A 16,627-nucleotide genomic window follows, 5' to 3' on the forward strand; every position below is an offset into this window, starting at 1 on the left:
AAATCAGGGCTCAACCGATACCAAAAGACTGAGATTATTCCCTGCATATTCTCAGATCACAATGCTTTGAAACTGGAGCTCAATCACAAGGAAAAGTTCAGAAGGAACTCAAATACCTGGAAGCTAAAGACCACCTTGCTTAAGAATGCTTGGATCAACCAGGAGATCAAAGAAGAACTTAAACAATTTATGGAAACCAATGAGAACGAAGACACTTCAGTCCAAAACCTATGGGATACAGCAAAGGCGGTCCTAAGGGGGAAATTCATAGCCATCCAAGCCTCCCTCAAAAAAATTGAAAAATCCAGAATACACCAGCTGTCTCTACACCTTAAAGAACTGGAGAATCAACAACAAATCAAACCAACTCCACACGTAAGAAGGGAAATAATCAAGATTAGAGCAGAGATCAACGAGGTAGAAACCAGAGATACAGTAGAACGTATCAACGAAACTAGAAGCTGGTTTTTTGAAAGAATCAATAAGATCGATAAACCATTGGCCACACTAATCCAAAAGAAAAGAGAGAAAGCCCAAATTAATAAAATTATGAATGAAAAGGGAGAGATCACAACTAACACCAAGGAAGTAGAAACAATCATCAGAAGCTATTATCAACAGTTATATGCCAATAAGCTAAGCAACCTAGATGAAATGGATGCATTCCTGGAAAACTATAAACTCCCAAAATTGAACCAGGAAGAAATTGACAACCTGAATAGACCGATATCTAGTAACGAGATTGAAGCAGTGATCAAAAACCTCCCAAAAAACAAGAGCCCAGGACCTGACGGATTCCCTGGGGAATTCTATCAAACTTTCAAAGAAGAAATAATACCTATTCTCCTGAAGCTGTTTCAAAAAATTGAAGCAGAAGGAAAACTTCCAGACTCTTTTTATGAAGCCAGCATCACCCTGATCCCCAAACCAGGCAAAGACCCTACCAAAAAGGAGAATTTCAGACCGATATCACTGATGAATATGGATGCTAAGATTCTCAACAAGATCCTAGCAAACAGGATCCAACAGCACATTAAAAAGATTATCCTCCACTCAGCTCTTCTTAACTTAAAACCAAAGCTGGATAGTGTTCCAGTTATCTCGTTCCCCATCAGAACAACAGGCTTTATTTGATTAACTGAGTCTGATTTTGCACTTTAAAGAGTATTAGAGAGGAAACTCAAATTCACACCTTTGCAGTGGTCTTCCCCCAACTCAAAAGCATTATGAATCTCCTGACTTTGGCTTCAGTAGAGCTCTTTTCCCTAGGGAAGGGGCCTTCACTCTGACAGACATTCCTTCCCCTCCAGGGGGTGTAAATGATTTCTGGAGTCGCGCCTCCTTTTCTTGCCCTCAGTGAGGGAGGTGCACCTGCCCTTCTCCCCTGCCCAGACCAGGAATGCCCAGTAGCTCTGGGAGCCATGACCACAGCCATGACCATGGGTTCTACAGCCAGTCCTCCTGGACCAGGTGAAATTTAAAGACCTCCAGCCAGGCCAAAACAAAGCTGTTTTATTTCCTAGCTGTTTTCTCTCACTTATTGGTCGTGCTGTTTCAAGGAATCATGATTACGCTTATGATAAATACGGGTCCCTGTTGATTGATGCACCAGATTAAAATAAATGTACATAGGAAAAATTCTTTGCCACAGGAATTTAAAAATTTTTTCTTGCTCCTTATTTTTTCTTAATATTTTGTAATATTATTCATTATAAAAGTTATCATTTATAATCTTTTGCTGTTACCTTCTTGGCCAAAGAAAATGAGGTATCCTAGAGCCACAGGGTATCTCAATGATTTTCCTAATGACTAGCCAATTTTCCTCTCCATTTCCTCCAAATTATAAAAGATGTAAAGCATTCTGTGTGGATATGGATACTTTAACCAATTATATAAACTGTTTTTTCTAATAAATCACACTCTTCTTGTTCATATAAACAGTAGAATATAAATACATGACATTTGTTAGAAGGGCACAAGCAAGTTTAAGACAAAGAAAGTAAAGGAAGTGTCCCTGTGACATACTTATGAGAAAATGTATGTCTCACATGAGATGGGACATTTATTAATGAGCTTTATTAAACTACAAATGCTATTATGTTTTCTTTGCTCTGCCCTATATAAAGATGATATATGATTTAAAATGTTATTCAAATACATAAACCAGCAACCCATAATAATAAATTTCATGTTTCTTATTACACATGCATGTAGGCTGTGTGTTGTGCCAGGTTTTATATAAAAGAAAGGAAACTACAGTCTTTAAATGGTCAGAAGAAATAGTATACTAAAATTGATGACCTTCAGAGGTTTATTACCTTACTCAGAAATATTGAATGTGTGACCCTAAGCATATCAATTAACCTCTTGTAATTCAGTTCTTAAAATGCAAATGCGAACTGAGAGGATTGTATTAAGTTTGTATAAGCTGGCCCTAGAGCTCTGTCCTCGTAACAGATTGTTATGCTGTAACTTCAATTAAAAGGTCTTGGCAAAGAATCTTTTCAATGGCTGCTTTACTGTACTCTCCCATGGGGGATACAAATTGAAAGTTTGCATTTGGTATTTATGTCTTAAATTATGTGCAAGAATTATTTTTTCATATTCCATTTTGAGGAGGTTTGAGGATTTGAATATTCTCTTAGAAACTATTCTGTCTTTTGACATATATGTCCTATGAGGTATATTTTTTGGCCGTAGAGACCATATTATCTGTTGACCATACATATTGAACATATTTGACTTAATAGAGATTTTGTCTTCCCCAGTGAGATAATATGATTCATTTGCAAAGACGTATAATATACATAATAGATTTTGCTCATAATTGAGATGTTGAATTAATTTTGCTCCTTATATTTGGTCTGATATCTAAGGATAATAATGAAAGGAAAGAACAAACTCTAATTTCACATTTCAGAAGGTAGATTTTGCACAAGTGTTTAGTGAATGGTGACGTTCAAGAGTTAATCTGTTAGAGAGAAAAGGCTTATCTATTTGAGATACTGCTGTGTCAGTGAGTGTTCACTGTAATTAAAAACCCCGTTCTTTATATCAGTGCCTTTTGGAAAGAAAGTAGAGTCTTGACCTAGAATACCTAGATCACTTAATGTATAGAAGGAATTAGATCTAAACAGAACATAAAATTTAAATAAATTACATTGAGTCCTGATTTTCTTTCTTCCTATGGTTGTCAACAGGACATGCTGTTTCTTGCTCTGTATCCTCTTGCTTTATTTCTCCTCTTGTGTGTGTCTGTGTCACCCAGTAGCTGGTTGTCTGTTGCTTCAGCTATCGGACATGGAGTCTTAGCCTCGGCCTTCTTGCCTCCCGGGCTTCCTGCGCTTTGAGCCACGTGCTCCTGCTCTGTGCCTAGATGCTCAGAACGACTTTTCAGTCTGCAGGAAGTGCTGCGTGGAAAGTGGCAGAAACTAAATCCTCTACTCTGACCTTCAGTCTGTGTTGACAAGTATGTGGATTTACTAGAAGTTAATCCCGCTTATTTCTTTTTTTGTTTTTAGTTTTTGGCTTTCATATCAGTTTGTGTATACATTTTAGAGTGCCAAACAGGTTTTTAAGTTTTGTATCCAAAGGAGAAGACTTCTGTCTTTTTCCTTCATTTCCCTCTTCTTAGAGGCAACAACTCCTGCCTCTTTTAGTTGATTGTTCTATGTTTCCCTTCCAAGTCTCTAACATGCTTGTATTATTCTATCTTGGTTATTCCATTTTAAACATTTTCTGTTGACTTCCTGCTTTGGAACATGAGACTTGAATTCCCTTTCCAGGCCCCAAGCACCTACCTGGCCACAGTGGGCTCCCCTCTCTTTTCCCTGCTAGCCTACATCTTCACAGTGGCTAGAGAGGAGGCAGCATGTGGTGGTCAGTCTGTGAAAGTGCTGCACACAGTTGAACTTCACAGCTTCCATTTTCCTTAGACATTTCCTTAGACATAATTATTGTATTATTTTTAAATTTGCTAAGTTTTCTATTATCACTGATAAGCTCCATGCTCTTTCCCAGCAATTGAATGTCCTCTCAGTCTATTCAGACATGTTGGAACTGATGTCAGCTTCTTGTTCTGGAAGAAATCACTCCTAGTTCCTTCTGACCCTGCATAGTGCCCAGTGTGATCCTGGGATCTCCATTCACCTTCGTCCTGGGGAATTCCTCTACCTCTCTGCTGTTTCCTGTGATCTCATGTCTCCCACGTTCTTTTCCTGCTTCCCACCTTCCTTTGGGTAGAGTCTGTTGTCTAGTACCTTGCAGAGTAAAGGTGCGTAAGAGGCTCTTTTGAGATCTAGACAGAATCTTTTTCTACCCTTACATTAAATTTATAGTTTAGTCTAGTGAGGATTCTAGATTAGAAGTCATTCACTTCAGAATTGAGAAGGCCTTGTCTCTTCCCTTTAACTTCTCAAATTACTGTGGAAAAATCTGAAGCCATTATGATTTTGGTTTCTCTGTTATGCCCAAGTTTTCGTGTCCGAGAGACCACCAAGGAGCCAACACTGATGTAATCACAGGAGGGTTTATTTGACAAGCTTAAGCTTGGGCCCAAGTATACCCGACACAGCGGAATAGGGACTTGGACCCCAAACCGGATTACAGTCAGAGTTTTTAAAGGCAGAGTAGGGGTGGACTCGGCAGTAGGTAATTGGGCCACGACTGCTGTTTTTTTCTGACATGATTTATTACAACGTTAAGCTATCCTATTCCTGATTGGTCTTTGGTAAGGCGTGTTGTTTTTGAAACCTTTGGTCAGCCTTTCTTGAACCAGGGGTAAATGAGTTGGGTAGGCGAGGACAAAGTGGGTGTTGAGAAGGGCTCTCAGGGTAAAGAAGACTGTCAGGATGTTGGAGGCCTGGTTATTGTCAAGCCAGGGCCGTTTTTCCCTCTAATGAGGCACCAACATGAAGACATTTGGGAGTTTCCTGGTGGAATGTCACATTCCTCCTATCAAACATCCTTGTCAGTGAGTTTTAGGTTTAGAAGAAATTTAACTTTATTTACATTTCCTTCCGCCTCAGCCTCCTTCAGTTTTATGGAGGGGAGGGAGGTGTTAGGGCTTGAGGAACTGAGTTACTTTTCTCTGGAAGTTGGGCTATTGATAAGATAGCTTCTTTGTTGTAAATCAGTAGGACATTTGTAAACCAAGGGAGACTCCTGTCTTGCAGGATTGTGGTCTCTGCAGGTTAACCATTTGTTTTTCTTTTAGGGCAGCCAGGGGTGCCTGAGGAATGTCACACATATTCCCGATGGGAGGGGGTGGAGGGGGGTGCAAGGTGCCAGCTTTTGCTTTGTCAAGATGGCTGTGCTTATGTCGGGGCTAGACTCAAGGTGGGTATAGCCTTGTTTTTCTTGGCCTCCACATTCTCTCCCCTGGGAGTTTTAAGAATTTTTTTCTGTCTCCAGCATTCTACATTTTCCAGATGAAGTTTCTAGGTGGAGTCTATTTAATTCATTGTTCTGACCTCTCTTGAGGGTTGTTGTTGTTGTTGTTGTTGTTCTTCTTCTTCTTCTTTTCTTTTAAAGATTTATTTGTTTACTTTAGACAGAGCACAGGAGTGAGGGGGGTGCAGAGGGAGAGCGAGAGAGAATCTCAAACATTCCCTGCCCTGAGTGTGGAGCCCAACATGGGGCTCCCTCTGACGACCTTGAGATCACGACCTGAGCCAAAGCCAAGAGGCGCAAGCTCCACTGACGACACACAGGTGCCCCTCGTGGGGTTCCTTCCATCTGAACTCCTACTTCACTTTACTGACATCGCCCTACTTTGTGTGTTCTGTACGTTTGCAATTCTTAGTAAGTTTTCTTCTTACATAATTTCTTTTTTCTTCCTTTTTGACTATTTTAGTTTCTGTGTTCTGGTTAGCGGCTTTTCTCACATATGTGGTAATCTTGGTGCTCTGCGGCATTTGAAACTGGGAGATTGGAAGTAGACTGGAAGCCCTGGGCAGCAGAGTGGAGCCTGTCAGCTGCAGGCTGTGCTGTGTGAGGGCATTTGGCCGCAGCCCTTTGTGGCCTGCCTTTTTGAGCTTGTCGCATTCCCGCATTCCCGAGGGAAGAATCTTCTGGTCTCCTGCCTGGAGGTGAAAACCCAACTGCCAAGTGTTTTGCCACAAAGTAGTAGGAAGAGAGCAGGGGTCTCAGAAATCAGTTTGTACATTTCACTTAATCTTGTTTTCAGTGTAATACCCTCACCTGCGACTGTGCCTTGTCTTTGCCTGTTTGGAGCGCTTTTAGTTCACCTTCTCCAGGGACTAAATCCCCAGTTTCTTGGAAAGGTAGGGAGGAGGAGTGGCTTGGCTGTGCGGAGATTGGTGGGTCATGGGCAAAATCTGGTCCTCAAACTGGTTCTCAGAGATTTTTCAAGTAATCCTCCTTCGTTTTCACTTCCAGGGGAACCTGGTGCTAAGTTAGTTCCCTTAGCCGCTGGCAATTCATTGTATGGGCGGGGGGGCGGGTGTTCTGCCTTCTCGAGCCTTCTGCTGCATTTGCTTCCTGGTTTCCAGTCTTGTGTGACTGAGTGAGTGAGTGCGTGCACGCTCCTCTCTGTCTGGTGTTTAATCCCGTTTCTGTCATTTTGGTGAGATTTCATGAGATAATAAAGGACACATTGATGTGCATAACTGTTTCCCTAGAATTCTCTCTTTTTTTAAAAATATTTTATTTATTTTTTATTTGACAGAGAGAGATCACAAGTAGGCAGAGAGGCAGGCAGAGAGAGGGAAGCAGGCTCCATGCTGAGCAGAGCCCGAAGCGGGGCTCAATCCCAGGACCCTGGGATCATGACCAGAGCCGAAGGCAGAGGCTTAACCCACTGAGCCACCCAGGTGCCCCTCCCTAGAATTCTTACCGCCGTTTTCTCCCTCATTGCAGCAGAGAGTAGATGAGTAATAGATTTCAGTGAGATCATTTTGGTTTTCCTCAAAACATTAATGCATTCAGGTTCAGTAAGGGTGTGTGTAGGAGAGCAGTTTTCTTATTAGTGGTGAAGATTAAGTTTATAGGCAAATTAGGATGCTCATAATTAGCTATAATGATTATACTCCACACATATTCATTATCCTAAATAGTTTTCTGCCTTTTTCCCCACCTTCTTCAGGTCACAGTAGCATGATCTTTATCAAGCATCCCTGGGTCTGGGCATTTAATATCGAACTCATTGGCTAGATATGGAACTGCCTGGTTAGAGGCAGCAGCCTAAGTGAGGTATTTAGGATGGAATCACACTTCCCCTGGTGGTGGGGCTGGAAGGCCCCTCCACAGCCCCCCATCCCCACAGGCTCCTCTGGTGTCACATTGCCAGGTATAGGCTAATCAGGAAGAGTGAAGTTGCATCTGTGTATGCTATACTATATTTTATGTAAAATTGTATCATTTTGAGCTTGATTTTAATATATTATAAAACTGGATCATTGAAAATTACTGGTAGAAGGAAAATTGCAAATATGAGTTACAGCTAATATTTATAAATCATATGAGGAACTTCCAGTTCTTACACTGGAATTTATAGACCCTTTGGAATTGTAGTTAAACTTTATGTGTATATCCACATGAGAATCTTATCACAAAAGGTTTCACCTGAAAGTATTCAAGCCTTTAGAACTGCAGCACCTGGTAAATGAGAAATACAGAGCAGAGAAGACAAGTTCAAATCATTACAAGGAAACAGTCAAACCCAGGATGTGGGGCATTCCTTAGGATGACTGATCTGGTTTATTCAACAACTAACAATATGAGCGGAACGAAATGAAAAACCCTGGTGGGTGGTTTGAGAGGTATGAAAATGGCAGGTGCTCTAGATTTAGGAGATCTATTGCTAGGTTGTGAGGGCTTTATTGGGTGCTGATTCCACTAAACCAACCATAAGGAGACATTTTTGAGACACGAGAAAAATCTGAATTTGGACTGGATATTAGGTTGATACCAATAAATTATTAAATATGTTAGGCATGATAATGGCTTTATGGTCGTGTATACTGGAATGTGACATTATATGATATCTAGTATTTACTTGAAATAGTTTAGCCCAAAATTTTTTAAAAAGAGAGAGTATGTTATTCTGTTTCCTTCAGTCTTATATATATTTGAAATTTTTGATCATGAAAAAAATTTTTTACTTATAAATATCAAATATATAAAAGAAACATACCAAAATATTAGTGTTTTCAAAATTACAAGTGATTTTTTAAAAATTTATGTAAGTCAACAAAATTAAGAAATAAATTTTTTTTAAAAAAAACATGTACTATGACAGATAAATGTGACTATAGAAATGCAGGATGGAAAGAACAACATCCCCTGAGGTATAGGGGTATATAGGGTGGAAACTGAGGGAGGGATGTGTCTCAAGAAGAAGACAGGAGGAATTTGATGGCAGTTTTCCCATTCAGCAGTTGAGTGAGGGCCCTTTTTAATAAGTTACATATATGTACGTACATTCCCTGGTGAATTTGAGTTAAGTGCACAGTTCTTCCTTTACATGATGAGCCTTTGAAAATGACTGTTGCTCTTTTCCACATTGTAAGCTTCTTCTACAGTCCCATTCACACGGAGCATTCTTAGTCTCAAATCTTAATGATTTATCAAGTTCCAGTGAATTTCGTGGAGTAGTTGAAACCTAGCAATACCTTTTAAATACACCACATCTTTTATTCACAACGGTTTTGCTCCAGATTAAGTTTTTCTTCAAGGCAGTTTGGTATACATTCTTTGCAGTGCTATGAAGGGAAATCCTCCAAGGATGTCCTGAAAAGAGTTGCTGCAAATGCACTGATGTCACTTTTGGCTGTCAGTAGAAGAGCTCAGAAACATGCTTTGAAAGGTGAGCCACATGACTCAACTGGTATGGCATATTGTCAATTCATATATTTTGCTGCTTGTTTCTTTTAATTTTCTTTGGATTCAGAATGTAAAGAACTTAAAAATATCAGTGACTAAAAAGTTTTTCTCATGCAGAAACACGGTAAACATGTATCACTTTTAAAATAGAGATTATACATGTAGATTATTTTTTGAGTAATGATTATTAATCTAGAGAATATATAAACATTAGGGAAGCTTTTTTTTTTTTTTAAGATTTTACTTATTTGAGAGAGAGAGATTATGAGTGAGGGGAGGGGCCGAGGGAGAGGGACAAGGAGACTCCATGCTGAGTATGGAACCTGATGCGCAGCTGATCCCATGATCCTGAGATCATGACCTGAACCAAAATCAGGAGTCGGACACTTAACTGACTGAGCCATCCAGTGTCCCTAGTGGGGAAACTTTAAGAAGAAACACATCACTTAGTTTTATAATAATTAAATATTAGTAACCACAGGCACATATTGCATACTTGAAAAAAAACCCACATAGTTTTGATAGCAATAACAACAGTGTTAGATGATCCTGCATTTTCATATATATTTCCCTTCTAGAGGATTGTAATTTTTCCTCTGTAACCCGGGAACATAGGTCTTAGAGTTAAAGAGAATAACGGCAACATCAAGCCTAGTAATTTCTGTTGTGATTTGCTATTAAAATGAATTATGCATGCCTCAAACCATAAAGTAGGTTTTGGAAGTATCATACTAAATCGAAAACATTGAAATTGTTAAACATTTTAGTTCTCTTCCTTTTTCTCTGATTTGTTCATTTCTCTCTGAAAATATCAAAATGAAGTTGCTCAGAAATATAAAGCATTATTTTTTGGAGACTTTGTTATATGTGATTTCAACTTATTTGGGAATGGAATATCCTTTTGATTCTTTCGGATTTTATCTTTCAGCTGATCTAATAGACAGCTGCATGGAGCAGATGAAACACATTAATGCACAACTGAACCTAGATTCTCTCCGGCCTGGGAAGGCAACCCTAAAGAAACAGGTAACTCTGAATTCCAAACATCTGGATGGATAAAGGAATGACATAGAGACCATCTCTCCAGTTTCCTGTACTTATAAATGACATCAGCATTCGGTACAAATGGGTATCTGATTTAGAAGAGAAGTATAGTTAGATAAATTCAAGGGATTTCTACATTAGCAACTTTGGGCTTGGAGTTGTGTGTGTCTGTGTGTGTGTGTGAGAGAGAGAGAGTCTTAATTTTCACTTAAAGAGCTTAAAATGAGATTTATATATTACATGTTTTTGTTATTATAAGCATTTTGAAGTGCATATGATATTTTACCAGATAAATTATTTATATTACAAAAGGAGGTATTTTTCTCAAAGTAAGCACGGATTCACTAGGAATGAAATATAACTTAGTGAGTTTTTCTACATAGCAGGCACTGTTCTCTAAGCAGGTCATATTTATTCTCTCATGAACACTAAGGCCAGCATAGTCAAAAAACTAGGAACTGAGAAAGCCGGTAGTTGCTCTGTATCTGGGTGGTTGTAGAGCTGGTATTCCTAATCTCTCTTTATTCCTGCCATGACTTTTGAATGTCTCTTTCTAGCATTGAGTATATTGGACTCATGTTCAAAATTCATGCTCATGTAAGCTCAAGATAACACAGTCTTTATATAATAGTAATGATGATAATAATAATATTATTTTTATTATATATTATTTTATTTTATTATTTTATTTTAAAATTTTTTAAAATTTTTTATTTTTATTTTATTTTTTATTATTTTATTTTATTTTATTATTATATTTTATTATATATTTTTATTATATATTTTATTATATTATATATATATATATTTTACATTTTTAAAATAATTTTTTATTAACGTATAATGTATCATTAGCCCCAGGAGTATAGGTTTGTGAATTGCCAGGTTTACACACTTCACAGCACTCACCATAGCACATATCTTCCCCAATGTCAAAACCCAACTACCCTCTCCCTACCCCCTCCTCCCGGCAACCCTCAGTTTGTTTTGTGAGATTAAAAGTCTCTTATGGTTTGTCTCCCTCCTGATCCCATCTTGTTTCATTTATTCCTTTCCTACCCCACAAACCCCCACGTTGCCTCTCCACTTCCTCATATCAGGGAGATCATATGATAATTGTCTTTCTCTGATTGACTTATTTCGTTCAGCGTAATACCCTCTGGTTCCATCCACGTCATTGCAGATGGCAAGATTTCATTTCATTTCTTTGGATGGCTGCATATTATTCCATCATATACACACACACACACACACACACACACACACATATGATATTCCATCATATATATATATACATCTATGATATTCCATATGTATGATGGAATATCATAGATGTATATATATATACACATATATATGTATATACATATATACACACACATATATGTGTATATATATATGATATTTATATATAAAATCTTCTTTATCCATTCATCTGTTGATGGACATCTAGGTTCTTCATAGTTTGACTATTGTGGACATTGCTGCTATAAACATTCGGGTGCACATGCCCCTTCAAATCACTACATTTGTATCTTTAGGGTAAATACCCAGTAGTGCAATTGCTGGGTCGTAGGGTACCTCTATTTTCAACTTTCTGAGGAACCTCCATGCTGTTTTCCAGAGTGGTTGCACTAGCTTGCATTCCCACCAACAGGGTAGGAAGGTTCCCCTTTCTCCGCATCCTCGCCAGCATCTGTCATTTCCTGACTTGTTAATTTTAGCCATTCTGACTGTTGTGAGGTGGTATCTCTTTGTGGTTTTGACTTGTATTTCCCTGATGCCGAGTGATGTGGAGCACTTTTTCATGTGTCTATTGGCCATTTGGATGTCTTTGCAAAACTGTCTGTTTATGTCCTCTGCCCGTTTCTTGATTGGATTATTTGTTCTTTGGGTGTTGAGTTTGATAAGTTCCTTATAGATTTTAGATACTAGCCCTTTATCTGATATGACATTTGCAAATATCGTCTCCAGTTCTGTCAGTTGTCTTTTGGTTTTGTTGACTGTGGTTTGGTTTGGTTTTGTTGACTTTTCCTTTGCTGTGCAAAAGCTTTTGATCTTGATGAAGTCCCAATAGTTCATTTTTGCCCTTGCTTCCCTTGCCTTTGGCGATGTTCCTAGGAAGAAGTTGCTGCAGCTGAGGTCGAAGAGGTTGCTGCCTGTGTTCTCCTCAAGGATTTTGATGGATTCCTTTTTCACATTGAGGTCCTTCATCCATTTTGAGTCTATTTTTGTGTGTGGTGTAAGGAAATAGTCCAGTTTCATTTTTCTGCATGTGGCTGTCCAATTTTCTTAACACCATTTGTTGAAGAGACTGTCTTTTTTTCCATTGGACATTCTTTCCTGCTTTGTCGAAGATTAGTTGACCATAGAGTTGAGGGTCTGTTTCTGGGTTCTCTGTTCTGTTCCATTGATCTATGTGTCTGTTTTTGTACCAGTACCATACAGTCTTGATGATGACAGCTTTGTAATAGAGCTTGAAGTCTGGAATTGTGATGCCACCAACTTTAGCTTTCTTTTTCAACATTCCTCTGGCTATTTGAGGTCTTTTCTGGCTCCATATAAATTTTAGGATTATTTGTTCCATTTCTTTGAAAAAAAAAAAGGATGGTATTTTGATAGGGATTGCATTAAGTGTGTAGATTGCTTTAGGTAGCGTAGACATTTTCACAATATTTGTTCTTCTAGTCCATGAGCATGGAACATTTTTCCATTTCTTTGTGTCTTCCTCAATTTCTTTCATGAGTACTTTATAGGTTTCTGAGTACAAATTCTTTGCCTCTTTAGTTAGGTTTATTCCTAAATATCTTATGGTTTTGGGTGCAATTGTAAATGGGATTGACTCCTTAATGTCTCTTTCTTCTGTTTTGTTGTTGGTGTATAGAAATGCAACTAATTTCTGTGCATTGATTTTATATCCTGACACTTTACTGAATTCCTGTACAAGTTGTAACAGACTTGGAGTAGAATCTTTTGGGTTTTCCACATAAAGTATATCATCTGCAAAGAGTGATAGTTTGGCTTCTTCTTTGCCTAGTTGGATGCCTTTAATTTCTTTTTGTTGTCTGACTGCTGAGGCTAGGACTTCTAGTACTATGTTGAATAGCAGTGGTGATAATGGACCTCCCTGCCGTGTTCCTGACCTTAGGGGAAAAGCTCTCAGTTTTTCTCCATTGAGAATGGTATTCATGGTGGGTTTTTCATAGATGGCTTTGATGATATTGAGGTATGTACCCTTTATCCCTACACTTTGAAGAGTTTTGATTAAGAAAGGATGCTGTACTTTGTCAAATGCTTTTTCAGCATCTATTGAGAGTATCATATGGTTCTTGTTCTTTCTTTTATTAATGTATTGTATCACATTGATTGATTTGCGGATGTTGAACCAACCTTGCAGCCCTGGAATAAATCCCACTTGGTCGTGGTGAATAATCCTTTTAATGTTCTATTGGATCCTGTTGGCTATTATTTTGGTGAGAATTTTTGCATATTCATCAAGAATATTGGTCTGTAATTCTCTTTTTTGATGGGGTCTTTGTCTGGTTTTGGGATCAAGGTAATGCTGGCCTCATAAAGTGAATTTGGAAGTTATCCTTCCATTTCTATTTTTTGGAAGAGTTTCAGGAGAAGAGGAATTAATTCTTCTTTAAATGTTTGGTAGAATTCCTCTGGGAAGCCGTCTGGCCCTGGCTCTTGTTTGTTGGGAGATTTTTGATGAGGGCTTCAATCTTCTTACTGGTTATGGGTCTGTTCAGTTTTCTATTTCTTCCTGGTTCAGTTTTGGTAGTTCATATGTCCCTAGGAATGCATCCATTTCTTCCAGATTATCAAATTTGCTGGTGTGTAGTTGCTCATAATATGTTCTTATAATTGTTTGTATTTCTTTGGTATTGGTTGTGATCTCTCCTCTTTCATTCATGATTTTTATTTATTTGAGTCCTTTCTCTTTTCTTTTTGATAAGTCTGGCTGGGGGTGTATCAATCTTATTCATTCAAAGGATCAGCTCCCAGTTTCGTTGATTTGTTCTATTGTATTTTTGGTTTCTGTTTCATTGATTTCTGCTCTGATCTTTATTATTTTTCTTCTCTTGCTGGGTTTAGGCTTTCTTTGTTATTCTTTCTCCAGCTCCTTTAGGTGTAGGGTTAGGTTGTGTACTTAAGACCTTTCTTGTTTCTTGAGAAAGGCTTATATGGCTATATACTTTCCTCTCAGGACTGCCTTTGCTGTGTCTCACAGATTTTGAACAGTTGCGTTTTCATTATCATTTGTTTCCGTGAATTTTTTCAATTCTTCTTTAATTGCTTGGATGACCCATTTATTCTTTAGAAGGATGCTCTTTAGCCTCCATGTGTTTGGGTTCTTTCCAGATTTCCTCTTGTGATTGAGTTCTAGCTTCAGAGCATTGTGGTCTGAAAATATGCAGGAAATGATCCCAATCTTTTGATACTGGTTGGGACCCGATTTGTGATCCAGGATGTGATCTATTCTGGAGAATGTTCCATGTGCCCTAGAGAAGAATGTGTATTCTGTTGATTTGGGATGGAATGTTCTGAATATATCTGTGATGTCCATCTACTCCAGTGTGTCATTTAAGGCCTTTATTTCCTTGTCGATCTTTTGCTTGGATGACCTGTCCATTTCAGGGAGAGGAGTGTTAAAGTCCCCTGCTGCTATTGTATTATTGTTGGTGTGTTTCTTTGATTTTGTTATTAATTGGTTTATATAGTTAGCTGCTCCCCTGTTAGGGGCATAGATATTTAAAATTGTTAGATCTTCTTGTTGGAGAGACCCTTCAAGTATGATATAGTGTCCTTCCTCATCTCTTACTATAGTCTTTGGCTTAAAATCGAATTTATCTGATATAAGGATTGCCACCCCAGCTTTCTGTTGATGTCCATCAGCATGGTAAATTGTTTTCCACCCCCTCACTTTAAATCTTTAAATTTTGGGTCCAAATTTAAAGCCCACTTTAAATTTGGACCCAAATTTCTTTGGGTCCAAAATGAGTTTCTTGTAGACAGCATATTGATGGGTTTTGTTTTTTTATCCATTCTGATACCCTGTGTCTTTTGATTGGGAGCATTTAGCCCATTAACATTCAGGGTAACTATTGAGAGATATGAATTTAGTGCCATTGTATTGCCTATAAGGTAAGGTGACTGTTACTGTACATTGTCTCTGTTCCTTTGTGGTCTACTACTCTTAGGCTCTCTCTTTGCTTAGAGGACCCCTTTCAATATTTGCTGTAGGGCTGGTTTGGTGTTTACAAATTCTTTCAGCTTTTGTTTGTCCTGGAAGCTTTTTATCTCTCCATTTTCAATGATAGCCTAGCTGGATGTAGTATTCTTGGTTGCATGTTTTTCTCATTTAGTGCTCTGAATATATCATGCCAGTTCTTTCTGGCCTGCCAGGTCTCTGTGGAAAAGTCTGCTGCCAATCTAATATCTTTACCATTTTATGTTACAGACTTCTTTCCTGGGCTGCTTTCAGGATTTTCTCTTTGTCACTAAAACTTGTAAGTTTTACGATTAGATGACGGGATGTGGACCTATTCTTTCTGATTTTGAGCGGGGTTCTCTGCGCTTCCTGGATTTTGATGCTTGTTCCCTTTGCCATATTAGGGAAATTCTCTACAATAGTTCGCTCCAATATACCTTCTGCTCCTCTCTCTCTCTTTCTTCTTCTTCTGGGATCCCAATTATTCTAATGTTGTTTCATCTTATGGTATCACTTATCTCTCAAATTCTCCTCTCGTGGTCCAGTAGTTGTTTGTCTCTCTTTTGCTCAGCTTCTTTATTCTCTGTCATTTGGTCTTCTGTATCACTAATTCTCTCTTCTGCCTCATTTATCCTAGAAGTAAAAGCCTCCATTTTTGATTATACCTCATTAATAGCTTTTTTTATTGCAGCTTGGTTAGATTTTAGTTCTTTTATTTCTCCAGAATGGGATTTTATTTCTCCAGACTGCGTTTCTCTAATACCTTCCATGCCTTTTTCGAGCCCAGCTAACATCTTCAGAATCGTCATTCTGAGCTCTAGATCTGACCTGTTACCAATGTCCATATTGATTAGGTCCCTAGCCTTCAGTACTGCCTTTTGTTCTTTTTTTTGTGGTGAGTTTTTCCGCCTTGTCATTTTATCCAGATAAGAATATATGAAGGAGAGAATAAAATACTAAAAGGGTGGCAAAGACCCCAGAAAAATGTGTGTTAACCAAATCAGAAGAGACCCCAAATCATGGGAGGAAAAATGGAGGTAAAAAGAAGTTCAAAAAAAAATTAAAAAAAAAAAGAAAAAGGAAAATATATATATTAGACTGGTGAATAGAACAGAGCCACCCACTTAATTTTGGGAGTATTTTGGCCTCTTAGAAGAAACTACCTCTCAAAATTTTAAAGAAATATACATATGTACATATATTCAAAAAAAGGGGATATGCCTCTTTTTGAGAAGATGAATGCATATATATTTATAAATTTATAAGTTTACATATATTCATATATAGCTAAGGCCATTAAGCAGTGACCTGTGTAATACCTACTTCTGTTGCCTATGATAAGAAACCAAGAAAAAACCTCATCTAATAATTTTATTGATGCAGGGGGTTACATATTTGTCAATTTCTTTTCTTGCCTCTTTTCCTTTTTCTTCTGTAGACAAAGGTTCTTTACTTCATCATTGAGAAAGTCAGCCAACACCTGATATGATTGAAAACCAGTCAGTACCTGCTTCACTTTAT

At 38.1% G+C, this 16,627-nt stretch overlaps 1 protein-coding gene across 1 annotated transcript in view; it reads left to right on the plus strand.

Moving 5' to 3' along the window:
• Window positions 1-16,627, plus strand: part of RTTN (rotatin) — a 160,195-nt gene that overhangs the window by 125,083 nt on the left and 18,485 nt on the right. Inside the window, exons 41-42 of the mRNA XM_080822236.1 lie at window positions 8,722-8,827; window positions 9,773-9,870. Coding sequence (XP_080678362.1) covers window positions 8,722-8,827; window positions 9,773-9,870 — 204 coding nt within the window. The remainder of the gene's footprint in view (window positions 1-8,721; window positions 8,828-9,772; window positions 9,871-16,627) is intronic.

Source organism: Martes martes (assembly GCF_963455335.1).
Source record: "Martes martes genome assembly, chromosome: 13".
Classification (NCBI taxonomy): Eukaryota; Metazoa; Chordata; class Mammalia; order Carnivora; family Mustelidae; genus Martes; species Martes martes.